Here is a 26,368-nt window from a genome sequence, read left to right as displayed (position 1 = left end):
ACGGAGTGTGTCCTTCTCTTTCGGCTATAAACTCTCATTCACTGTCTACAGGCTGGCAAGATCACCAGCTCTGATACCACTGTAATGTTCCGACCTAGGAGTGTGATAGCCATACAATCCAACTGGAGCAATTCCTTTGTTCGTGGGTCACAGAATTGGATCCGTACGGTTGGTAGAGGGAGTATTTAGTGGCCGTACGGTGGGAGTTCTATGTAGAAGAGGTACAAAAGAGTTCGAATGGAGTTGTGAGGGCCATACGGTGGACAATTGGAGTACGTACGGTGAACAAAGAAGAGTCACAAAGGACCGTACACTTGCAATTTGGAGCGTGAGCCGTACGGAGGTGAGTGGAAGTGAAGTGGCTGTATGATGAAGACACTTGGAGGGCTGTACGGTGGATCTCGTGGGGAGTGCAAAAGGCTGTACTGTCATACTAGATGGCTGTATGGTGTACGGTGTTGACTGGGGATGGATGGTTGGAAGTCGTAGGGTGGTGTACAAAGAGTTTTGCAGACTACAGATAATGTGAACAAATAACAAGATTTTGTGTAGATAAACAACAAATGGAAAGACATCGAACAAAGAGTAAATCAAACCCACACTAGATATTCGCAATATGGTGATGCTTCGACTTCCCAGATCCGAGCGAAGTAATATATGCAACAACGAAATAAGGTGAGGGCTGAATCCCACTGAAACCGTACGAGCCAAATAGGGAAGATCTTTTACTTCTGAGATGGTGAACGATCCAGAATTCCAACAGGAATTCGCAGTACGTAGGAAATAATCCAAAAGCATACCTAAAACTACCTATAAGTCGTGCTTAAATACTCGTTGGGAAAACTTTCTGAGGGTGTACAAAGCTAGTTGACGACGACAGAAACTACAGAGACAAAACAAAAATGGGTCTGAGATACATTAAATCAATCGGCCCATTATAATAGTTTGATAAATAATTTATTTTATAATGGAACATTACACAATGAGATACCATTTAGTGGCCCGTTTAAAAATTTTTAGCCTTTGAAGGAGAGGAGAAGGGTTTGGTGGAGAGAAGTAGTCATTGGAAGCCTTGTAGATTTATTGCTAGTGGGTTTGAAGTGGATTCAAAGAGATTTTGTAGAAAATACCAATTCAAAAGAAGGTGGTTTTGCATCGAGATTGGATGACATTCAGGAGGAGGGCAATGAGAGTGAGGACACTTAGGGCACTGAGAGTGAGGATATAGAAGATGACGAGTCATTGCTAGAGCCAACACCAGCTACATCTAGGATGGATATTGAGACATAACTACAACCACAACCACAGCGGATTGCTAGGGCAAGACCCCTTCCCACTCCCATCGTTTTTACTAGACCTACTGGGAAGGAGAAGAGGAAAATGTAGACTAATTTTTATTGTACTTGACATTTGTATTTGTTTATCTTTTTACAATGACAATTTGCTATTTTTAGTTTGCTTCAGACTTCTCAGTCTTTAACTATGGTTGTTGTTGATGCGAGTTTTGTATCACTTACATAACATATTAGGATTTGACTATTCAATATGGGATATCAAACATGCAACTCCTCTCTTGAAAAGTTAATGCTCATGAGACATGAGTATAACTCCAATGTTCCTTACACCGTTGGATACTCACTCAGTTTTATCGATGTGATTCGCTGGTAATCACGTAGGCGGCCTTACGTAAATTGTTGAGGATGGCTTGGACTTTGATGGGATGAAGGTGATGATGGCTCGGTTTGTGAAATGTGTGGAAGCAGATAATGTTGATGGTGGCGATGATGGAGGGTGTGTTTGCCGATGATGATGTTGATGGGAAAAGCGATGGTCGTGGAAGGTGAATGGATGAGTTCTATCACTTGATCTACTCTAACTTTCTTCTCTCTAAACTTCAACTACCCAACTACTCACTATTCTACTCCTACTCCTGTGAATGGAAGGTTAGCAAATGGACGGGGATCGAACCTAATGAGAGCTGACCAGCGGCCTCACTTCCACGGGTGCAATGATTCGAAGGAATAATAAACTAGTTTACCACACAAAGCTTCCCAACCAGCCGCTAGGATGCTAGTGGCCTAGTATGATCCTAATCAAACATTTGCCAATGCTACCATACAACTATCCATCTACTTTAGCTTCACTTAAACAACTTCAAATGCAACCAACTTTAACAACTTGAAAGAAAATCTAACTAAGTGGAAGTAGAAAACATGCAATAACACCCAATGTTCTTAATCAACATGCAAATCGTAATAATGAAAAAGAGAGCAATTTTGGTATTATCTTCGCAACAATTTCTCCGACACTTTACAAATGAGAGCAAATGGTCTTTTATAGGGGCCAAAAATACAACGGACGATGGAGATCAAAACAAGATCAAAGATCTAGATTGGATCCTCAAAACCCTAATTAGGGTTGCCACCCCATTGACCAATGAGAAGCTGCCACCTCATCAATGGACCAATGAAAAAAGTGCAAAAAGTGGCAACCAATGAGAAGGCACCAAAATGGTGGCCAATCAGAAATAGACACTTGTCCTATTCTAGAAGAAAGGGTAAATTTGCCACTTGGGCTTACATCAAATGATCTTCTAATATAAATCTTCCCTTTTCTTTCATTTTCTTAGCTAAGGCAATGAACTTAGCTAGCCTTTCGTTAACTTCTTCTGTAGGAGGACAAGGTGTCTACTTCGCCTTGAGTTCCGCTGACTTTGCCACGCTGTTCGTTGCTTGTAGTATCTTTTTGTGATCCTTCTCATATTCCTTTGCAAATCCAATAAAAGCGTTGAGAGAGGAAAGGGTGCCCAAATGTTTTTTCTTAATAGCAACCTTTCCTAACTCATCCAGTCTTGATCCAAAATCTGTCTCATTGATATCTTCTTCTCTAATATCCTCAAAATCAAGTGTCACCCCAACGTCGCTCATCATGGTTGAAATAGAAGTGTGACGCGTGGACTGTGTCGTGCAATTTCATTATGTATCTCTTCAAGTGTTCTAAATCTGGTAGTCAATGCAACAAACCAAGATTCAACTATACTCAATCCTCTTTCATCAACCAATCTGGCCCTTCGCAAATATGCCTCTGGTAGCCCAATGAATGCTTGTAGCCTCGGAATAGCCAAATCTCTGATGGGAAAGAAATCTTTCCACTCCTCTTCGAATAACCTGAACTTGTCTCTAATGGCCACTAATGACTGGAATGTCGAGATGAAGGAAGGCAAGAAATTTCGCCCATCTTGGATTGTATCATGGATCCAATCCTTGACTTCATGTAGCTGAGCTGAGATCTCTCCTGAATTGCTCCCGCTGTCTTGAGGAAGGGCTGCCTGGTGCAGCTGTTGGATGGGCTGGCTATCTCTCTTATATTTGTTCTCAGCGTCCAACTTTACTATCCTTTCATTTGCCTTCCTTAACCTTTCTCTGATTGATGCTATACCTTCTTGGACCTCCTCACACTCCATATCATCTGTATTCCTTCCCAAGTTATGTTCCACTATCTCATATTCTTGGGCCACAATCTTATTCACCGCCTTGTTGACTGTTGGAATAGCAATCTGAACCTTTCGAGGATCATCATTGTCGCTCCGAATTACCTTTGCCACCGTTCTTGCCATTTGTTTTTGGTTCTCGCTATCACCCTTTTCTATTAACTCTTGTATGTCCTCAGCTGTATGGGTCGTTATCACCTTGCCTCTTGGCATAAGCATTTGTCTTAACCAAAGTAACGTGAATCGGAATCCTATCGGAATCGGCACGGCCGAATCAAATCGTGAATCAGGGGTGAATCGCTGGTGAATCGGCAAATTTGAAAAAACCCTTTAAATGTAAAGATTTTAACAATTTAAGACTTATTTCATACACCCTTTATTGAATATAACTTAAAAACACTATAACATCATCAAATAGAATCTAACATACGTAAACATGAAACAGAAAATCCATTGCATACGTAACTATGTTGTCATTATGTACTAAAATGTAAATTGTATGCTAGCTGAAGTAAATAAAAATCAAATGATCATAATGATTCAAATCATAGAATCAGTAAGATGAAATCATGAAGATCTATAAGACATCAAATTATAAATGTATGTATAAATCTAAGATGAAGATCCATGAAAGTTTGAAACATATGTCTATCAGTAATTTAGTATCACTATCAATATTTATACAGTGTAAACAAAATATAAAAACAAGGCTCCAGCTCAAGCCTCATCATCCTCATCATCATCCTCTAGCTCTGCTGCAGCCTCAACCTCAGCCTCTGAGTATCCAGTTTGCCTATGACAAAGGCGTGTAAGGTAGGTCCTAGAGGACCGCCGAGCCATGTCCCCTGCATGGGCAATGGGCTCATGAATAACATTGCTAGGGCCTGTGTCTGTGCGTGCGCGTGTGCGTCTACTAATGCCTAAACGTGCTCTAGCTGCCTCCTCTGCCCTGGCCATAGCCTCAGCCTCTACATCCACCTGGTCAACCCACGCACGGTCTTCCTTAGTGAAGACTGGGTCCATGGTCTCTGTGATCCACTTTGATTCTGGATCAATCTCCTCCAGAATGATCGGAGAGGAGTCAGCGCCCAAAATCTGTCTGATCCTAAGACGAAGGTTGTAATGAACAAAGACAAGATCATTCAACCTCTGCACTGTCAACCTGTTTCTCCTCTTCGAGTGGATGTGCTCGAACATGGACCAACTGCGCTCACATCCAGAAGCGCTGCTCGGCTGACTCAGAATGTGGATGGCAATTTTTTGAAGGTTTGGGGTTGTGGCCCCAAACATTTGCCACCGTCTATCTGAAATAACGAAAAAACAAAAACAATTAGTCTCATTTACAAATTACAACTCTAAAATTAATGCATTATATAATCAACTTTAAGTTTAGAATCTAGATTCATGAACATTGAATATATTATTTAATTTTTACCTGGCTGTAGTGTTGTCTGAGCATTTATGGCCATCCTACTAGAGAAAAGTGGCCCCTCCTTATTGTTGAACTGGTCTAGCTCAACAATCGCAGCAGCGCTATTTTCATTGCTACTCAATCTTTGAATCATTGTGTATAAGCCAGTGAGAACCTCCGCATCCGCCTTGAACTCAGGACGGAAACGAAATGTCGGATTCAGATATTAAGCTGCTGCATGGATGGGTCGATGGAGCTGATTCTGCCATCTCCTATCGATGATGTCCCAAATAGGGCTATACCTCTCCTGCACTCCTGCATATTGGGCTCTAATTGCCTCCTTGGCCCTATCCATGCCCTCATAAATGTAGCCCATAGAGGGCTTCTCCCCATCAGCAGTTCGTAGCAAAGCTACAAGGGGCTCAGTGACCTACATATAAAGTAAAACAAAAAATTTGAGTCAAAACTTAAATATAAAATAATATAACTTAAAGTAAAAGCAAAATACTAAATGTTAAATTGCAATAAATTTACCTTAAGGATTTTTCTAGTGGGTTTCCAAAAACCATCCTCATCAAATATGCAATCCGCCACATCTAACCCTACATTGGTCGTAGCATAAGAAGAGCAAATTCACTCCTGCCCAACAAACATGCTCCTCAATCCATCCCTTGATGTCAACAAGGACTGCAAGGTGATGAAATTCGAGGCAAACCTCGTGATACCTGGGTGTGCTAACTCCTTGCCTTTTGTGTACTTCCTCATTGTGCTAAGGACAAATGCATGATTATAAATGAATTTGCATATGTTTTTTGCCCTTTCCACACATGACTTGACAAACTCAAGTTTGCCAATTTCCTCCAACATGAGGTCAATGCAGTGTGCCGCACAAGGGGACTAAAATATGGTGGGGTGCCTCTCCATCAAAAGTTTACCTACAACAATTTTAAGTCAATTAGAAACTCAAATTTCAAAATTCAAATAAATTTATTTTCAAAACTTGAAAAGTTAAAAAGTTTACCTGCTGCAACATAATTTGCTGCATTATCCGTCACCACCTGGATCACATTTTGTTCCCCCACCTCTGCTATGACTTCCTCAATAGCCTAACATAAATATGTGGCATTTTTCACATGTGCGGAAGCATCAATGGATTTTATGAACATGGTATATCCTACAAGTAACAAAACAACGAATTATAATATTAAATGGATCATTAACGAATTAGCATTCAACAAATCAAAATTTACAATTATGTATGTAGGAAAGTAGAATGATCAATCACCTCCACAGGATACAAGAAAATTGAGGAGTGTTCTATTCCTCCTATCGGTCCAACCATCAGTCATGATGGTGCAACCCTTTTGCAATCCATTCCTTTCAGTTCTCCTCGAGGTCAACCCTCATGTCCTCTACCATCTCATCCAGGAGGTATCCGCTCAACTCAGCCTCAGTTGGGGCTTTAAACCCCAGACCACAAATAGCAACCGCATCTATCATATTCTGCCAATAAGGAGCCCTGTCACAAATAAAAGTTTAGATGTCAAAGACTCAAATTATAAAACAAGTAGATATAATTAAAGCTTTACTTTTACTTTTAATTTTAACTTTAAAGAAAACAAAAAAAAAAGAATCAATTACCTGGCTGCAATAAATGGAATGTTGCAAAAGTACCAAAATTTGCATATCTCCTTTTTAGCAGCATCGTGAATCTCCTTGTTCAAACCCATGCCCTCAAGCGTGGGTTGGGAACCAGGAGTAGTGCGGGGCACAAAGTAACTATCCATTCTGTTTTTCCGCACTCTAGGCTGCAATAGGTTGGTGTGGGACTCTAACTCAGTATGTGACCGACTAGCACTAGCACTAGCACTAGCGCGAGCAGAAGAACTAGGATAAAAAGGAGGCCTAGAAGAACCCTCTCCAACACAGCGTACGGATGCGGAAGCTGATGCAGATTCAGATGTGGATGCGGCTGCAGATGCAGGAACATGGGAGCCAATACCCCTTAACCCTTCAACTTGCATTTTCCTATTTGCTTTGTCTTTTTCAATTTTTTCTAATGCCATTAAGCAAGTGCGTTTTGCCTCAGGAGTTTGGTGAGTGCAAACTGTAACATCGTGTCCAAGTATAGCAGCTTTAAGCAAGTGCGTTTTGCCTCAGGAGTTTGGTGAGTGCAAACTGTAACATCGTGTCCAAGTATAGCAGCAATGTGGAATTTCAATCTAGGAATACCCCCGGAAGTTATTTTTTCTTTACAAAACATGCATTTTGTTTGATATTTGATTCTTCCAAGAAACTCTTCATTATATTTCCAACATTCATCTTTTTTACCCATTGGAATTTGCAAAAGACGAGAGCGAAGGCTGCTGCAATAAATTTTTTTATGTAAAATATCAAAGTTTGAAGCTAATAAAAATTAGAAAACAACAAACCCTAGCTTGCAACTTAGTAAAAATAAAGAACATTCAAGATTTACACTAAAATTCTTGAAAACTATAGAAATTTAACAAAAAACGCATAATACACTAAAAATTTAACAAAAAATGCATAATACACTAACATGCAAGAAAAAAATAAGCACTTACCTCTTGCAAATGAGTTGAGTAGTGTTGATATTGGCTCCTTAATGCTCCCAAAGCAATTGATGGGCTCCCCAAATGGCCTGCTGATCCCTTTGGTGCTCTTCCTTCTTGCCGGTTAGAAACCTATGGCTTTTCTTTTCTCTTCTTCTCTCTCACTTTTCCTCTCTTCTACTCATGCTTAACAAATAGAAGGCCCTTTAGGGTTATAACAAAGAGAATAGGTCAAAAACAAAGTGAAAAGAACAAGTGATTTTTTTAAAAATTTCAACTTCCCTTTTTACATGCTGCGGGCGATTCATACCCGATTTTTACAGGCGATTTTGGCGATTTTTACATGAATCGCCTGAATCAGCGATTTAGGCGATTCATGGCCCAGAGATCGGTGATACTGATACACGATGCAAAAAAAATCGCCCAGCATGAATCTGGTCGCGGAATCACCGATTCAGGCGATTTTTGGGTGATTCTCGTTACTATGGTCTTAACCATAGTGGTGCAGTGCATCTCCCCAAGTCTGGATTTGGTTCGACTAACAAAGCATCACCAACGGCCTCGGGTTCTCGACTTATTGCCTCGATGTCGATTGGTCCATCTTCTTCTCTACTAGTTTCTTCCATATCATTTCCTTGCTGGTTCTTCGAGAGAGGGGAGTACTCGGTGCTTTCACTATAGCTACTTGATTTCAAATCAGAGCTCACCTCCACCGCGGTCCCTTTATCATTTGAATTGACCTCTTGGCCTCTAGCCTCAATTATACTCTCTCTTGATGGCGCTGCATGCTGTCTCTTGGCTGGAGGCTCTGGATGTTCTTTGCCCTTTTCTACGTCCAAAACTTTCTTCTTGCTATTTCTAATCATTTCTTGTTGCCGACAATTTCCTTCATTCCTTTGTTCGACTGATTCTGCTTGTCTCTCTTTTGGCTTGATCATCTCATAGGTAAGGGGAATTCTTTGTCTTTGTAGCTTCCTTAGTCCTTCATTATACCACGATTCGGTATGTAAATCCACTACCCTTGTAACTGCTTCCAAGGAAGGATCCTGATAGTCATCCCAATCCACTAGATTCAATTTTGTTCCTTCTACTGTATCATAGTCTTCTCTTAACACATTTCCATCATCCTCCAGTTGATCTAGAATATCAAGGCCTCTCCATCTAATAGCCCTCATCATGTTCACCGACAACCTTGAGAAAGCTAGCTTTCTCACATGAAAGTCATCTTTGGCGTCGGCCCAAAAGTCTTCTATGGTGGGAACATGCTCAAATTTGTTTCCATGAGATGCCTTGATAAGACCATTAGGGTCAAACCCTTGCCTTGCTCTGTACCATCCTAGATGATACCATTCCAATTCCTTCTTTGCGGCGTCAAAGGAGGCCTGATTTGGGCAACTATCATTGCCAATTATGATTGAGAATGAAATGCCTGTTTTCTCTTCGTTTCTCATTATGATTGAAGATGTTAGTGACGATGAAGAGGCAACACCTAATCGTAATCTTGAACCTGAGGTTGAACAAGATGAAGGAAGGCTTTTGAGAGTTTTTTCTAGGGCTAATACTAGACTTGCTGTTGAAGTTGTTTGCTATGATGGAAAACTCGAGACTAGTGCAGTATTGGATTAGATCTCTGAGATGGACAAATACTTTGAGTATGAACGTACTCCTGATAATAAGAAGGTTAAGATAGTAGTCACCAAGATGAAGGGTCATGCTTCACTTTGGTGGGGTCATTTGCAAACAAAAAGACAAAAGAAAGGAAAATAAAAAATCAAGACATGGGTGAAAATGATTGGAAAGATGAAGAAGTTTCTTTTTGTGGATTGCCAAGTCAATTTGTTGAGGAAAATGTAGAATTTAAGGCAAAAGGACATGACTATGAAGGAACATACTGAGGAATTCTACAAATTGGATATCAGATTTGGACATGTGAATGATGAAGTTGAGAAAGTGGCTAGATACCTGAATGGTTTGAGGACATCAATTCAAGATGAGATCAGCTATGTTAAGATGGACGGTGTGGAAGAAGCATATCAGTATGTTTAAGAATTTGCCTTAGGGCAAAATCACCCAAGATCAAGGAACTCAAGCACAAGCACAACAGTAGATCAAAAGAGTATGATTAATATGAGAATGAATATCTCAAAGCATGTACATACACACTAAGAGTGCCTGTATATAAAGGTCTCTAAGATGCATCTAGAATGGTTCTAGAAAGAACTAGGAGATAAGCATGACAACTAAGCACACGTCCTCCATTGCGCATGAATATACGTGCATCAATGAGAGGATAAGTATGACAAGGTGTCTCTCGTGTAGAGATGTTGTAGACACTATGTGCTCAAATAAAGTGCTAATTCTTATGTTGTAGACACCATGTGCATAATTAGAGTGCTAACTCCTGTGTTGTCAACATGACAACTCACAAGAGTACGCATACTCCTAGGTGACTAACTAATAAATAATTAAATAATGCATTAACCTAAGTAAACTTAAGTAAAGTGTAAATAGTAAATACTTATTTACACCAACAGTATGCTCTAAAGGCTAAAGAAAGATTGGCGAAAAAACATGATCAAAGACAAAGAGGTAGAGGTGGCAGATTCAAAGAAGCAAGAGGCAAAACCTATGGGGAAAGTAGCAGATTTGACAATGCAGTGCAAGATAAAGGAAAGACAGAATGAAAAGAAGAACCTGCTGGGAAAAGAGGTAATTACACTAGAGGTAGCTATACTGGTTACTCAAGGAATAATAATCGTGGAAAATGAGTGGAAAGATCTTGGTTTAAGGGTACTTGTTTCAAGTGTGGAGGACATAGAGCTTTTGAATGTACTAACCCTGGAAAGAAGATTGGAGGAAGTAGTTGAAACACTTTGTCTTGTGAAGAAGTTGTTGAAACACCTAATGACCCTAAAATTGGTGAGAACGTAATGCTGAGAAGGACCTTGTGGAATGAAGAAGTTGGTGAAGGACCCGCTTTGAGAAGAAGTTTGTTCAACACCAGATGTAAGATCGCTGGAAAATGTTGCAAAGTTAGTGGCAATTTTGATAATTTGGCTTCTGAGGAGTTGGTTAACAAGTTGCAGTTGCAGAGATTGAGACATCCTAAACCCTACCATGTTGCTTGGATTCCAAAGGAGCATAATTTACTTGTAAGTGAACAATGCCTTGTTAAATTCAACACTGGGAATTATCATGATGGAGTCTTATGTGATATTATGCCTAAGGATTGTTGTCATATTCTTTTGGGTAGACCTTGGTAGTACGATAGACAAGCTTTGCATGATGGTAGATTGAGTCAATATACTATTTGGGTTGATGGAAAGAAACATGTATTGTTTCCTTTGGTTGAAAATCTTGAAGAGAATCATTGCACCACAATCAGAGTATGTTTGGTTGATGGAAAACAGGTTTCTAAGGATACGAGGAAACAAAATGTTTGTTTTGCTTTGATTCCTAGAAAGATTGAGAAATAAGATGAACTAGAACATGCACTTGAGATTGAATCTTTGTTGGCGAAGTTTTCAGACACCATTTTTTATAATGCACCTGATGGTTTACCTTTTGTGAGAAGTATTAGTCACTGTATAGATTTGATACGTGGAGCTAGTTTGCCTAATAAAGCACCATATAGGTTTACACTTGTTAAAAATGCTAAGTTGAATAGATAAGTGCAATAATTGCTTGAGAAAAGTTTGGATAGAGAAAGTTTGAGTCCTTGTGCAGTACTTGCAGTACTAACACCTAAGAAGAATAAAGAATGGAGAATGTACATAGATTCTAGAGCTATTAATACGATCACAGTGAAGTATAGGTTTCCCTTGCCTAGGATAGATGACATAATGGATTGTTTGAGTGGAGCGAAGTATTTTACAAAGATTGATTTGAAAAGTGACTATCATCAAATCAGAACTAGAGAAATAGATGAATGGAAAATTGCTTTTAAGACTAATGAGGGTTTGTGTGAGTGGTTGGTCATGCCTTTTGGTTTAACTAATGTGCCTAGTACTTTTATGAGGCTGATGAATGAAACTTTGAAGAAATTCTTTGGTAAATTTGTGATTATATATCTTGATGACATTCTAATATTCAGTAAAACTAAAGAGGAACACATTGAGCATTTCAGACAAGTATTGCAGAGATTGAAGGAGGAGAAATTGCTGATTAACTTGAAGAAATGTTCATTCATGAAGAAATAGATTGTGTATCTTGGTTTTTTTATTTCAGCTGATGGTTTGAAGATGGATCTTGAAAAGGTAAAAGCTATTCTTGATTGGCCTACAACTGAGAATGTTGGAGAAGTTAGATCATTTTATGGATTGGCAAGTTTTTACAAGAAGTTTGTCAAAAATTTCAGTTCTGTTTGTAATGCTATGACTGAGAGTATGAGAGGGGATAAAAAGGATTTCAAATGGACACATGGGGCACCAAAGAGTTTTGAGACATTGAAACAAAAGATTGCAGAATTACCTACACTTGCTTTGTCTGATTTCAGTAAAGTTTTTCAAATTGAATGTGATGCTAGTGGAAGTGCTATAGGAGTTGTTTTGAGTCAAGAAGGAAGACCAATAGCTTTCTTTAGTGAAAAGTTGAGTGATGCGAAGAGGAAATATTTGGTTTATGATATGGAATTATATGTTGTTGTTCAAGCCTAGAAGAAATGGAGACATCATTTGATGTTTAAAGATTTTGTGTTGTACACTGACCATAAAGCCTTATAGTATATGGGAAGTCAAAATAAGTTGGATCGGAGACACATGAAGTGGGTTAAGTATTTGCAGAACTTTTCTTTTTCATTAAAGCATAAGAGTGGACAGCCAAATAAAGTTGTTGATGCTTTGAGTTGAAGAAGGAATTTGCTAACAGAGATGAAAGTTGAGGTACTTGGTTTTGATGATTTGAAGTACTTGTATGATTTTGCAGATAGTCGGAGAGCTTGTAAAGATCAGATGGTAAGAGATAAGCTATATTCCCCTGAGTTGGGGACGGTGGGGGACGGCGGGACAGGTTTTCGGGACCACAAATTTTTTTGGCGATTTGGGAACGGGGGGGGACGGCAAACGGGGACGGCTATATATATATAGGGAAATTTTAAAATATACTTTGAAATTTGCAAATATACATGTCATTCATATGAAACTAAGCACAATGCATGTCATTTAAACACTATAAAACCATAACATGCAACATTTGAATGCCATCTAGGAAATAATATCCAATTTCAGTACTCAATTGTCAAAATGCATATCAATATTAGTGAACAATATTATAATGATAAACATGATAAATCTGAAAATCTAAATTTGAATATGCCTAAAGCGATACGCCCAAAGGCTAGAGGGCTGCCATAAAGTATTAAGTATCAATGTATCATAATCATGTTGATGTTCAACATAAAAAACATAACATAGAAAAATGAAACAGATTGCTGCTCCTATTCTGCCTCTACCGGATTTGGAGGGGTGGGGCCCACCTCGGCGATCTAGTAAGGAGCCTTAAAAATATTTTTTAATATTCACTTTTTAATTTTTTTGTGTTACAAGAAAAAAAAAAAAAAAAAGTTGGGGATGGCTGGCCGTACCCAGTACGGTTGGGGGACGTCTAAGCGTCCCCTTTTCGTACTCGAGGACAGCCTTTTTTTTCCCAGCCCTTTTTGGGGACGGCTGGGGGACGTCCCATACTCGTCCCCTCGTCCCCGAGACGTCCCCGTCCCCGAAACATCGGGTTTTAGGCCGGGTACGCGTCCCCGGGGAACATAGGAGATAAGTGGATTGATCATCTTATTTAGGAAGATATGTTGTTCAAAGGAATTCAATTGTGCATACATAGAGGATCTATGAGGTATAACATCATGAAGGAGAAGCATAATGGCGGACTTGCAGGACTTTCGGGATTGATAAGACAGTAAAATTGATTTCTGATAGGTACTTTTGGCTGTAGATTTATAGGGATGTGCAAAGATTAGCGAGAAGTTGGAGAATTTGTCAAACAACAAAAGGAACTAGTCAGAATTTGGGATTGTATTCACCATTACCTATATTTAGTAAGCCTTGGGAAGATATCAACATGGACTTTGTTCTTGGTTTGCCTAGAACCCAAAGAGGTAATGATTCAATTGTTGTAGTTGTTGACATATTTTCAAAGATGGCTCATTTCATACCTTGTAAGAAGACATCTGATGTAGTACATGTGGTTGAATTATTCTTTAAGGAAGTGGTAAGATTGCATGGTTTGCCTAAGACTATCTTTTCAGATAGAGATACTAAGTTTATTGGTTATTTCTTGAGGACACTTTGGAAGAAGTTGAATACAGAGTGGAAGTTTAGTTCTACATTTCATCCTCAAACAGATGGACAAGTTGAGGTTGTTAACAAAAGTTTGGGTAACTTGTTGAGATGTTTAGTTGGAGATAAGCCTAGTAATTGGGATTTGGTTTTCGCACAAGCAGAGTTTGCATATAAAAATTTTGTGAATAAAAGAACCAAGAAGACACCTTTTGAGATTGTCCTTGGAATGAATCATAAGGGAACTACTGAATTAAGGGATTTGGCTATTGAGGTAAAAAGAAGTGCTGAAGTTGAAGAGCTTACATATTTCATAAAGACTTTGCATGAGGAAGTAAAAGGGAATTTGGAGGACAATAATTTGGAATATAAACAGAGAGTAGATAAGAGGAAGAGACATAAATCTTTTGAGGTTGGAGACAAGGTTATGATTTTCTTAGAGTAAAAGGTTAATTTAATTTAATTTATTAAATTACCTTTACTCTCTTCTTAAGATTTCCCATTATGCACTTGTATTTCCATTTAATAATTAATTAATAATTATTAAATGACTTTTACCTCTTAGGGTTTCCCTTTTAGTTTTTTCGATCTTCTATAAGGATTGATCTTTTGTAAATATCTCTCATTCTTTCAGTCTCATAATATAATTTGCATATTTTCAAAGCAAAACCCTTGCCTCTTCTTTGCTTTTTCTTCTCTGTGATAGGTTCTTGCATGCAAGTGTTCTTTGGGTTTTGTGGATTTGTATTGCTCAAATCCTTCTGATTCATTTGAAGAAGAAAAATTTCCAATTGGTACCTACAACAAGTTAAAAATGAAGAAGTTTGGTCCTTGTAAGATCTTGAGGAAGTTTGACAGTGGAAATGCTTTTGAAGTTGAATGACCAGAAGACATGGATATTTCATCTATATTTAATATTGTAGATATCTTTGAGTTTGAATCAAATGATGAATTGAAAGATAACCAAGATTATCCTAAAAAGAAGACAAACAACATTGAGAGGATCTTGATTAGCAAAATAAGCAAGATTACCAGAGGAAAAGACTACATGGAATACCTAGTTCAGTGGACAAACAAACTAGTTGAAGACAGTTTGTGGATTACACAAGTTGAGTTAGATTTTATGATATAGGTTAGAATATCAGGAATGCCTGATGTGAACATCGGTTCTTATTAACCCCAAGTGTCTGATGCAAGAGCTTCATGGGTCTTTGAGCAATCTTGCATCAACCAAAAATATTTTTTGTTTTTTGTACCACTTTGTTGTTCGCGAAGTAGCCGTTGCTGCTTTTGGTTTCAGGTTGTGCACAATTGATATCATGTTGAGGGCCTATCCTAGAGCCTTGCCCAAGTACGCGTGTTCTGATGTATCATATTCTTCGAGTTCTATGTCGTTTTTTGCGGTCTCTATTTCTTGCAGTTTTCATCTAGCGAGGCATGTTGTTTCCTTTGGCACATTTTCCTATGTTGACGTGGCATCTTGTGCAGTTGGGAGCCGACTCCTAACTTGAGTGTGGACCTATTCTTAAGAGTGCATGATCTTAAGTTGTCCTTTGCTTGTGTTTTGGTTTACTCTTCCAAAACCGGACCTATAATGTAATTAAATGCTTGACTAGAAGACTTGTGGCTTAACTGGCTATAAAAGAAGCTTGGTTAGATGTAGGAAAAAGGCAGTTAGAGATCTTAAAGAGAAGAAAATAAAAGATGCGAGCTTGGTCTCTGATTTTGTAATTTTCTTTGTATAAGGCCACAACCTGGAAGGCCTCACAGTTGTGCATGTTGCAGTCTGATATGTGAAGTGAAATAATTACACCTATTGAATGCTACATATGGCCTCTTGTTCCTCATTGTTCATTTGTTTAAAGCTTCCGTGTCTAACTTTGAGCAAGGGGTATTAGTAGGTTTAAGTTGGGTTTATTCCACCTTACTCTTGCCAATAGCTATCCTTGCGTCAAATTTCAATACCATCTTTAAATATTAAACCATTTGTTTCACCACTCGAATGCACCGAGCATTTGGCTCAATCATTATTATTGATAGCACGAAGTTTCTTCCCTATATATATATATCGAATTTCTTTGGCAAATATTAATCAAGCAGACTTAATCACTGATATTGCTAGGCAGATGTGAACTTTAGAAATCCCTAGTATAAATCGATCCCATTCAAATATTTTCTCCAAAATCTAATATTTGATGGATAATAATCTTTGGATTATACCATATGCACGCTATTGATACTAATCGCTACTATTGAAGGATTAATCAAAATAAGAGCTCATCTAGTTCTTCATAGATATGCCAACTTCTGACAATAACCATAATGTTATGTTTCAAATATTTTGCCCCATATTGCTAGGCAGATGTGAACCTAAGATTTCCCAAGTCTAAATTGGTCCCACTCGAATATTTTCTCCATAATTTAATATTCGATGGATGATAATCTTCGGATTTACAATATGCACACTCTCCATATTAATCACCATTGAAGGACTGATCAAAATAAGAACTCATCAGGTTCTGCATAGATATGCCAACATGACAATAACCATAATGTTATGCGTCAATTATTCAGTTGTTCATTCAAATATAATCTTCTATAAAACATTTATTTCTTTATTTCTGCATCAGATCTCAACATCTGCAAATTTGTTCTTTTATTACCAGGCAATGTTCAATATCAGAAGTAAATATTTCAGAATCTGTAAATACGTTATTTCTCCAGATTCGTCTCTGCAACAAATTCTTCATATTCGGCACAAGTATGAACTCCATCACAAATTCACTCCGTAGGAAGCACCAATTTTTTTCTAGCCCTACTATCGACCCCTGAAGGTTTTCGTCTCTAGAAATTTGCTTCATACAAAGCTACAAACAAATTATCACATCCAAATAACGTCTGAACATGTCAATCCATTGCAAACCCCTCCTTTAATAAAAAACTGAGGAGCCCTCTAGAATTTTCCCTCATGAAGTAGCTTCCACGACAAGCTGGTGAACTTTTAAAAATAAAGTGACTTTTAACAATATTTAATTTTATTTAAGTCACTTTTTAATTAAATTAGTTAAAATAAAGCCATCCTTTTAATCTCTTCTTTATTTGGACAACTTTAAACAATTAGTTCGTATCACCAAAATTTGAGGGCATTACAAGGTCATTTTCAGATTAAAGTTCCCTTCAATCCAAGCCATGGTGAGGGATCTATTCCGTGACTCCAAATGTGGAATGATTGTTCGGGGAATAAGGTGAAAAATATCTTTAAACTTCTTTCATTGTACTCTGTTTCATATTGAAATAGCAACCAAATTTATATGAGCATTGTTCAAAATTGGAAATGCTTGTCTATCATTTGTTTCTAGATGTTCTGGGATATTTCAGACTAAACATACTGATGCTTCTGCAGTTCGTAGGCATTGGGTCCATGAGTCATCAGACTCCTTCAGCTTAGTGCCAAGGACGGAGAACCATCCAATCTCCCACATTCATGACATATATTAGTTGATAAATTCTTTAGATCTTAAATTGATATATGCTTTAAGAAGAAAAGTTTCATAGAATAAGTTTTTCTTGTAACTTTTTGAGGATAGAAAATGGTAAGGAATAAATCATTGCAGACTAGTTTCAAATGGTCTACCAAGCATGAAAGGTATGGATTTACAGTAGATTATCTGGGAAAATGTAAGTAATTGCTATATAACTTGGTTATGGGCAAATTTTAGGGCCGGACAATGACTTTTTAGGCATATAAATACATTTGAACCACCAACATTTTTCAGAAACATTTATAAACTCTGAGAACTTGTATTTTTAGTATTTACAATATTCTTGTAGTATAAAATTGACTGTTGCTATTTGGTGAAATTTATTTTTGGTATAGAGGCAGGACATGGATATAAGTTGATTGTTGATAGTAGAATTCCCAAACTTGCCATGAGTTGTCCAGACTTGGTGAGTTGTGAGCTGGATAGCCCTGGTCCAGTCACAGGGACTCGGACTCAGCTTAGTCACGGCAAGTCACGAGTCCCAATGCAGGACTTGGTCAATAGACTAAAAGTTTTTTGCAGAAAAAAACATAAAAATATAATGTTTTAAGTTATATTTTTCTTTTATTTCTTCATTGCAACCCAAAAATGCATTTCATTTCATTTTATTGAGCAGAAGATAGGAAAAGTGTGAGATTAGAAAAAAAATAAGAGTCCATAGAAGTGCAGTCATCTAGGACTAGTCCTTAGATGCTTTTGTAGGATGGATGCAGGCTCCTCTGAGGCTGAGCTAGAGCCATAGACTTGATTTTGTTTTCAAATTTTATGTTATGGATTTCATATTCCATGAGTTTTATTTACATTTAACAATATTTATAATTTTATATATCTAAGTTTGCTATATCCTTCAGCTACAATTTGCTTTTGTACTTATGGAATCGATGTATATTTATGTATGGATCAAATTAGCCCCTATTTGATGATGTTATTATGTTGTTAAGCTTTATTCAGTAACGGGTGTATGAAACATGTTCTAAATCCTTAAAAACCTCTAAATTTCTTGGGTAACTGTACAGGTTATATATTACCATTAGAAACAACGAATAGAGTGGTCATATAAAATATTATGTGCTATCTTTCAAACAAACTCAAAATTATTCTTCTGTTGCAATCTAAGCAGCAAATGATGAACGTCTTTTTCTTAAATTAAAATGCGCAAGCAACAGAAAAAGACCCATAAATATTTATTTTTTCTTGAAAAATAAAAAGTAAAAATGATAAAAGTGACTCGAGATATCAATAACGAGATTCTTTAAAAGCGCTTTTTCGGTGAGAAGAATGGGATGATAACAACGGGACCAATCCTGGACCTACCGACAGAACTAATAATGGAAAAAAAAAACCAAGGGTTTTTATTCTTCTCTTAGCAGATGGAGAAGATCTCGGTCACAGGGACTCGGACTCAGCTTAGTCATGGCAAGTCATGAGTCCCAATGCAGGACTTGGTCAACAGAATAAAAGTTTTTTGCAGAAAAAAACATAAAAATATAATGTTTAAAGTTATATTTTTCTTTTATTTCTTCGTTGCAACCCAAAAATGCATTTCATTTCATTTTATTGAGCAGAAGATAGGAAAAGTGTGAGATTAGAAAAAAAATAAGTCCATAGAAGTGCAGTCATCTAGGACTAGTCCTTAGATGCTTTTGTAGGATGGATGCAGGCTCCTCTGAGGCTGAGCTAGAGCCATAGACTTGATTTTGTTTTCAAATTTTATGTTACGGATTTCATATTCTATGAGTTTTATTTACATTTAACAATATTTATAATTTTATATATCTAAGTTTGCTATATCCTTCAGCTACAATTTGCTTTTGTACTAATGGAATCGATGTATATTTATGTATGGATCAAATTAGCCCCTATTTGATGATGTTATTATGTTGTTAAGCTTTATTCAGTAACAGGTGTATGAAACATGTTCTAAATCCTTAAAACCTCTAAATTCCTTGGGTTTTTTTTTCACTTTGCGGAGTTTTTGCCAAGTCAGGAGTCATGATTGAGATAGCTTTGCTGAGTTCGAGTCTGGGGACTTTGGTTGGTATCATATTGAGTTATCACCCGACTTGTATCTAGTCATTTTAATCTGTGTTTCAGTTAGAAAATTACTTGAATTGTTACATAAATCAGTGTATGCATGAATTGAGAATTGTTTTTAAGAGGAGTGATGGACCTGTATTCCATAATAATGGAAGAGACTATAATATTAGGTTTAGATTTTGACCATAAGGAAGTCTCCGGTTGATATGACACTTTGAACCTTGTATTTTCAATTCAATATACACTATTATTGTATTAATCATGATAATCTTGAAATGCTTGTAAGCTGTATATGCTCTGTTACTGATATCTTATATTTGGCCAGCTGATTGGAAAGACACCCATGGTTTATCTGAACACTGTTGTTAAGGGATGTGTTGCAAATATTGCTGCAAAGCTTGAATTCATGGAGCCTTGCTTTAGTGCAAAGGCCAGGTGAATGCTTTTATTATATTTGGTGGCTTATATATGGATTTGGTTGATTGGACTATAGAATAAAGTGTGGAGTTAACTAGCAGCCTTCTAATCTTGCAGAATTGCCCATGGTATGATATCTGATGCTGAACTGAAGGGAGCAATTGCTTCTACAAAGGTGATTCTTTTGGAAGGTTACTACTTGGAATGCTTTTTCATTCTTTTATATAGAAAGCTTACCGGCATCTCAGAGGTGATATTTGATGGACCTTTAGTTGAAATGAATGGAAGTTAAATTGTTTGCGGCTTTAATGTCTTAATTTTCAATTTTCTTGCTTTGGGAATTACTTAACAAGAGGTAGTACTTACGTTCTCGTATAGGATTTTTGCAAGAGGACTGATATAGTTACATTGCAGACTATTCTTGTAGAGCCAACTACTGGTGATACAGGAATGGGTCTTGCATTTATTGCTGCTGCAAAGGGGTATAAACTCATTTTAACCATGCCTTCATCCACAAGTCTGGAGCGACAAATTGTATTACGTGATTTGGGAGCAGAGATCATTCTTACGAATGCTGCTAAGGGAATGATTGGAGCATTTAAGAAGGCTAAGAAAATCGTGGCTAAAACACCAAATTCATACATGCTTCGGCAATTTGAGAACCCTGCAAATCCTCAGGTAATAGCAACTGGATAAACTAATCCCAATTTAATATGAAAAGAATTCTAGCTCTGCCACTATTGTGTTCCTGGTATCCTTGTTAATACTCGATATACTAATCTATTTTTTGCTATAATGTAGATCCATTTTGAGACAACAGGTCCAGAAATTTGGGAGGACACTAGGGGTAAGATAGATATATTGGTTGTAGGAATTGGAACTGGGGGTACTATCACTGGGGTTGGCCGTTATTTGAAATGTAAAAATCCAGGCATCGAGGTATGACCAACAATATGCATGATCTCGAGTCTTGGATTCCATTTCGTTTTCATGCAAATTATTCAATTAAATATAGATTTTTCAAAGACATTTTTCTTAAACAATATTTTATGAGTGCAAGAAGGGACTTGTCTATTTTGATGTTTTTATTTTCTGTGAAAAAGATTTCTCTCAATTTGTATTGGAAGCAGTTTTTTGTAGTGTATGTACACACAGGCTGGCCTTTAGATTACAAACATTTGTGTGCTAATGAAAGTTATTATCAGTCCGCAACACTTGGTTTCAATGCTCCCTGGGGATGTGTCCCCTACCCTAGAACTCTCCCTGGGAAAGTTTTGGGAATGCAGTGATGCTTAGGAAACATACCCTCCTTGTCCACTTTACATCTGAAAAATATGAAATGTTTCCAAAACCTCACTGAATCTACAGGGGATGGCTAGTTGTACCCGGGAATGGCTAGGAGTCCCCTAACTGCTCTAGGGATAGCTAGTTGCCCCCCTATGGCCCAACACATTTTAAGCTGATCATTAAAAATATATCTTAAATTAAAAAGGGATCGATGAGCCCACAAGAATTGCCAACCCTTTAAACAACTACTAAATTAAACTCAACTATCAAAACATAAAAATGATATAAAAAACTCTAATTTCAAAATTTCAAAACTTATTTTTTAAGTTTGGCAAGAGAAGAGCAGCAGCACAAAGAGGAGAGAACAACAACTGAAAGAGGAGACTAGGACATCAAATCCACACATTAGAGGTAAGCTCAAATAGTTCCTTTGTTGCAAAGAGAATTGGTTCCCATATAACTTCATCCAATTAGTTAAGGTGAACAACCTAACTTGACAATGAAAAAGTTGGTGGTTGTACATAGTGCCTTGTGGCCATAGGATTGACAACTCCTGCATATTGTTAGTTTCCAGCCTTACATAGGGATGTTGATCCCAAAAATGCTATCCAAATTTATGAACAGGTGGCATGAGATGGATTGGTTGGGTTTCCATTTCTCGAGGCAGCCCTCTTACATTGGTAGTGACTAAGACCTTGAGCTTTGATTTCATACGAACCTAATGCTGCATCTGCTGATTAAGGATAGCCATATATTTTCTACATTGTCATTTTATCTTTGAAACTTTTATCAGTTGGGCCATTTATTATAATTCTTGTATAGTGTATATGCACATGGACAATGAAAACATTGAAATCTTTTTAATTCTCATGTGAAATATCAATTCTAGTGTTATGATTTAAGCTTCTACAATGTCTATGATAAATTCTTTATCAATGTTATGATATTTACATTCTAGAAAAACATCGTATTCTTTTGTAGTCTTCATTTGTTGTCCCCTGAAAAATGGCCAAAAATTACCCCATATCGGAAACATGTCCCATTATCCCCTTTTGTCACTGTACTTGAAATTTGAGGAAGCATAGTTGTAAATTTGTGATAATGTCTCCTACTTTATTTTTTGACACCATAAAACCTCAACAAAAACATCCAACCAATGTTGTCTCTACTGTTGTAAATGATGTAAGGTTTATAAAGCTGATACCAGTGCTGTCCTAGTCAATCCAGAACCTGGGGTTTGCGTCCCAGATGAAGAATTGCTCTCTCAGAGCCAATTCACAAAAACAAATTTTTCAATATGCAAAAGATAATAAGAAATTAGGTCTCCATCTCCTTATATCCCTTCCAATTGTAAATTGAACCCTAAAGGGAAATTACACTTTGCCCTTTAAATAAAATATAATAAAATAACATTTTCCCAATTAAAGTCGTCCATGCTATAGGAAAAACATTACTTTATTAAAATTCCATAGCTGAAGGTACCAAAAAGTCTACAGATAGTAAAAATCATGTATAATAATTCGAGACCTTTCCAACGAGCTATAACACATAGGTGTCCCTGATCAACTGAAGCCAAAATCCCCTTATTACTCCAAAATGGTTATATTATTAACCTTATTTTAATTTATTTAATCACCAACTTAGGAAATATTTAAATATATTAAAATATTTCCCAAATAGTCCCAAAAGGCCCAAAATGACCAATCAAACATGAATCTGACCTTGTCACCTGTTTGTGACTGATGCCGGACAAGATGGGTCAACTGGCAGTCCATCCCTAAAATCTAGGGATGCTCCTAAAAAGTAGGAGACAGCCCCAATCAACCAAAATTGAGTCCCAATGAGTCCCCTACTGTGTGCACCTCTGAAAGAACTGTCACTGAACTAGGAGTTCCTCCTTAAAAATAGGAGATGCACTCTAAGTCTCCAAAACGTTCGCCGAGGTCTCCAAATGCCTCCTAGACCACTCCTAGTCAATCCCTACAAATTAGGAATCCCTCCTAAATTGTAGGAAACTGTTGTCTACTGCTCCAAACTACTTGGGAAGCTCATGCATGACTCTCAAAGCCCCTGGGTTGGTTCCCTCTATGCTCTGCTGGCCTATGGGAACCAGATAATAGACCAACCTTGCTAGAAATGTTGTCACTAAGGAAGGGCAGAAATTGGGGACATGACAGTCCTCCCTTCCCAAAGATTGCTTGTCCTCAAGCAATGTCAATCCAACTCCACAAACATTAGGCAAGTCCATACCATAACCAAGAATGATCCCAGGGTCCTAAGCCATCCTGGAAGGTTTGTAGTTCCATCTTCTAGAAACACTGTCCTGCACTGCACCCAAACAAGTAACCTCATGAAAACCCCCTGAAGGAAGAGCAATCAAATACTGTACCAACTCTGTCAACTCCTCAATGAACTGCTCTCCGAAAGAACCAAACTGAAACACTAAAGGCGGAAACTCTAATAAGCCTACATTGGCTTCCACATCCTCAACTATTGAACTGCAAATCCAAGTGATTCCAGGATTCCAAATCTGCCTCAAAAGGGAACCACCATGTTGACGCTTCGTCACTCTGATATAAATATTAGTGAACCACAAGTTGTGAAGCAATTCATTAGGACCCTGAAGCACCAATGTATCAATGAGACCAGGGCCCGGATCCCAAACCAAAATACCAAATGTGCTGAATGAGATGAAGAAGTATCGCAACCGCACTCCATGAAACATACATACAATGAAGCAGACCAGCAAGGTGTGAAAGTGAACTCCCATAAACCAATATTCCAACCCACATGAGCACCTAACAATGCTGCTATAATTTTGATCAGCAACTCGAATGATATCATAGACGTCATCATACCAATGCCAAACAACAAATGTCCCAAAGAAACACTCCTTAATGCCCTCATACTGAATCATGGATGTGGTCAATGCCAAGTCAAGTAGTAAATGATTCCAGCTTGGACAGCCACTAGTCCATAAGGAATCGAAGACTATGGAATCACCAAACAACAAGGATACCACTGCCATATCAATGGATGTAGATGACAAACTCGAAGATGAAGTATGTATGCCATCATGAGAAAAACCAAAGCATGTGTCATTTGTGCCCAACATTGTAGCATTATCAATTCCTGAATCCCATATCGATTTGAGAAATATTGCTTCACCCAACCACTGCGCTACTCTGATGTAAACATCTGTATACCAAAAGTGAAGCAACTCAACATGAATCCACTGAAGAAATGCCCAACACATGTTGACACCAAGATCCCAAATCTTTGCACTGACACATCCCTCCGGCATGTTGATACTCATTATGTTGCTGTTGTGAAATTGTACCTCATCTAACCAACTAAGAATTTCACTCCAAATGAAGCCACAATTACTACCAACAACCAATGCTGTTAGGAATTCACAAATGAGCCAATCATCGGCAAGGAAAGTTTGTTGAATACTTTTCCAAGTCTTCCAAACAGCTGCTGCAACTTTACTTATATTTCCACAAATTAGTGTGCCTTCATTAAAGGTTGTTAAATAAATGTTTTGTTTAACCATGTAACCAACGAAGTCCCTTATATTTTGATCTTGAAAGCCCAATGTAATATTTAAAAAGTTTGAATCTTCAATCAAAAGGTACATCGCTGCCCTATCATATGGAAGAGGTGATAAACCCATTGATGAATGAGAGATGTTTCTAATTCTCAACAAAGATAGACTCTTTGTGGCTGGTCCACTAAGTATGAAACTTAATATACCATCAACTCTTGGTAGGGAAGGATCAACTTCACACTTGAACACCCCAACTTGAATGTAACCAACCCAAGGTTCAAAGTTTGACTCATGAGATGAAAGAGAATTGCTGTTCAAAGTCAGAAAATCAGAAGTATGTTCATACCTTTCCACAATGTTTTTGCAGTCTTCTCTTGCCTCTCCTTCCAAGGTAGGTGACTCCTCTAAAGGTGCTGGTCCATGGGGTGTGTTCAAACAAATATAACATGTCCCATTAACTGCCTTAGCTGCCTAAAATTTGATCCATACCTCTATCTCCATAACTGATATGTTTTCCATTACTAACAAACTCCAAGGTGTAGTATGCCAAACAAACCAAACATTTATCAAAATGCAATATTTTCTTAGTAAGCAGCCTCTTAGTCTCCCTAATCATCTCTTTAAGACAAGATGCTTCGTATGATCTTAACAATTGTCCTTCCATTGTAGATGATGCATGACTAACCAAATCAGAATCAATAATGTTCCATTCCACACAAATGAAAATAACACTTGTGGCTGGTCCATCAAGTGTGACACTAATATCATCATTTTTTGGAGCCTTTAAGGGGCTCTTTAAACCAAATCAGAATCAATAATGTTCCATTCCACACAAATGAAAATAACACTTGTGGCTGGTCCATCAAGTGTGACACTAATATCATCATTGTTTGGAGCCTTTAAGGGGCTCTTTAAAAGAGGAACGTCATAAACTTCATGATGCAAACTAGACCAAACTGAGTTTTCTAAATTATAACTCTTTTCCTCTTCACACATCTCAACATGTTCTTCTTGTGGACTTATCTCGAGAAGCTCTTCCCTTGTATGCTCAACATCCTCACTTTCTTCCCTTGGAAGAAATAAGGATCTAATGTATGACTCTCTTTGTCTTCTTGCATTATCAAGCTGATTGCATCTTTCCTTGACCTCTTGTAAGTGTTGTCTTGCTTGGGCAGCAAGCATCTTGGCCTTCTTAGCTCTATGTGACCATCCATTGCACGTCTCTTGAGCCTTTTTCACATCTTCCAAGGTGGGGTAAACACAATCAAAACCTTTGTGGTTTGAATCCACAATATAAATCTCATGTGCAACACACTTAACCTGAGTACTATCATAGGAAGACTCAACAACCTCATTACCTTCATGTGAAATGGATGATACCACATGACTAGAGCTACTATTGCAAAAATTAAAAAGGTATCAGACCTTGGAGACATGATTTCAGCATCCCTAATGGACTGATCCATAATTGTAATCTCTTCCATTTTGTGATCAACTTGATGAATCAATGGTGTGCTATGTGTCTCCTCCTGATCTAGAGTTATTTCTTCTTTAGGAATCCCACATGATGACTGATATTTGTTTTTCATAGGCTGCAACTCAAATGATAACACATCTTCATGCCTTTCTATTGCATACCCTGCAAGTGACTGATCCATTATGGTGTTTTTATCATGAACATGGATAGGTTGACACAAATCTTCTTTCTCACATGAAAACATATCATCAACTATGGCATGGTATTCCTTTTTTGCAAGCTTAACCTTATGACAAATTT

The 26,368-nt window shown here is 37.7% G+C and overlaps 1 protein-coding gene and 1 long non-coding RNA gene across 16 annotated transcripts in view; one reads left to right on the top strand and one right to left on the bottom strand.

Annotated features, from left to right (window-relative positions):
- The window catches only part of LOC149535602 (cysteine synthase-like), a 231,707-nt gene that overhangs the window by 17,193 nt on the left and 188,146 nt on the right, over positions 1-26,368 (top strand). For 10 of the 15 annotated variants that reach the window (XR_016356922.1, XR_016356920.1, XM_089804223.1 and 7 more), the window contains exons 2-5: positions 19,663-19,772; positions 19,872-19,929; positions 20,133-20,432; positions 20,556-20,693. Coding sequence is in view for 12 of the 15 variants with exons in the window: in XM_089804223.1 (XP_089660349.1) it covers positions 19,663-19,772; positions 19,872-19,929; positions 20,133-20,432; positions 20,556-20,693 (606 nt within the window). In the remaining 3 variants the exon portion in view is untranslated. The remainder of the gene's footprint in view (positions 1-19,662; positions 19,773-19,871; positions 19,930-20,132; positions 20,433-20,555; positions 20,694-26,368) is intronic. The other 5 variants (XR_016356921.1, XM_089804231.1, XM_089804232.1 and 2 more) reach the window with 1 other exon arrangement.
- LOC149535603 (uncharacterized) lies at positions 6,282-6,745 on the bottom strand. Its single transcript, XR_016356757.1, has 2 exons — positions 6,543-6,745; positions 6,282-6,420 (listed from the first exon to the last, which is right to left on the bottom strand). It is a non-coding gene; the product is annotated as an uncharacterized LOC149535603 (long non-coding RNA).

The sequence above is a fragment of the Cupressus sempervirens genome, chromosome 10 (genome assembly GCF_028749045.1).
Source record: "Cupressus sempervirens isolate cs-2001-9-10 chromosome 10, ASM2874904v1, whole genome shotgun sequence".
Classification (NCBI taxonomy): Eukaryota; Viridiplantae; Streptophyta; class Pinopsida; order Cupressales; family Cupressaceae; genus Cupressus; species Cupressus sempervirens.
This window is presented reverse-complemented; position numbering and strand designations above follow the sequence as displayed.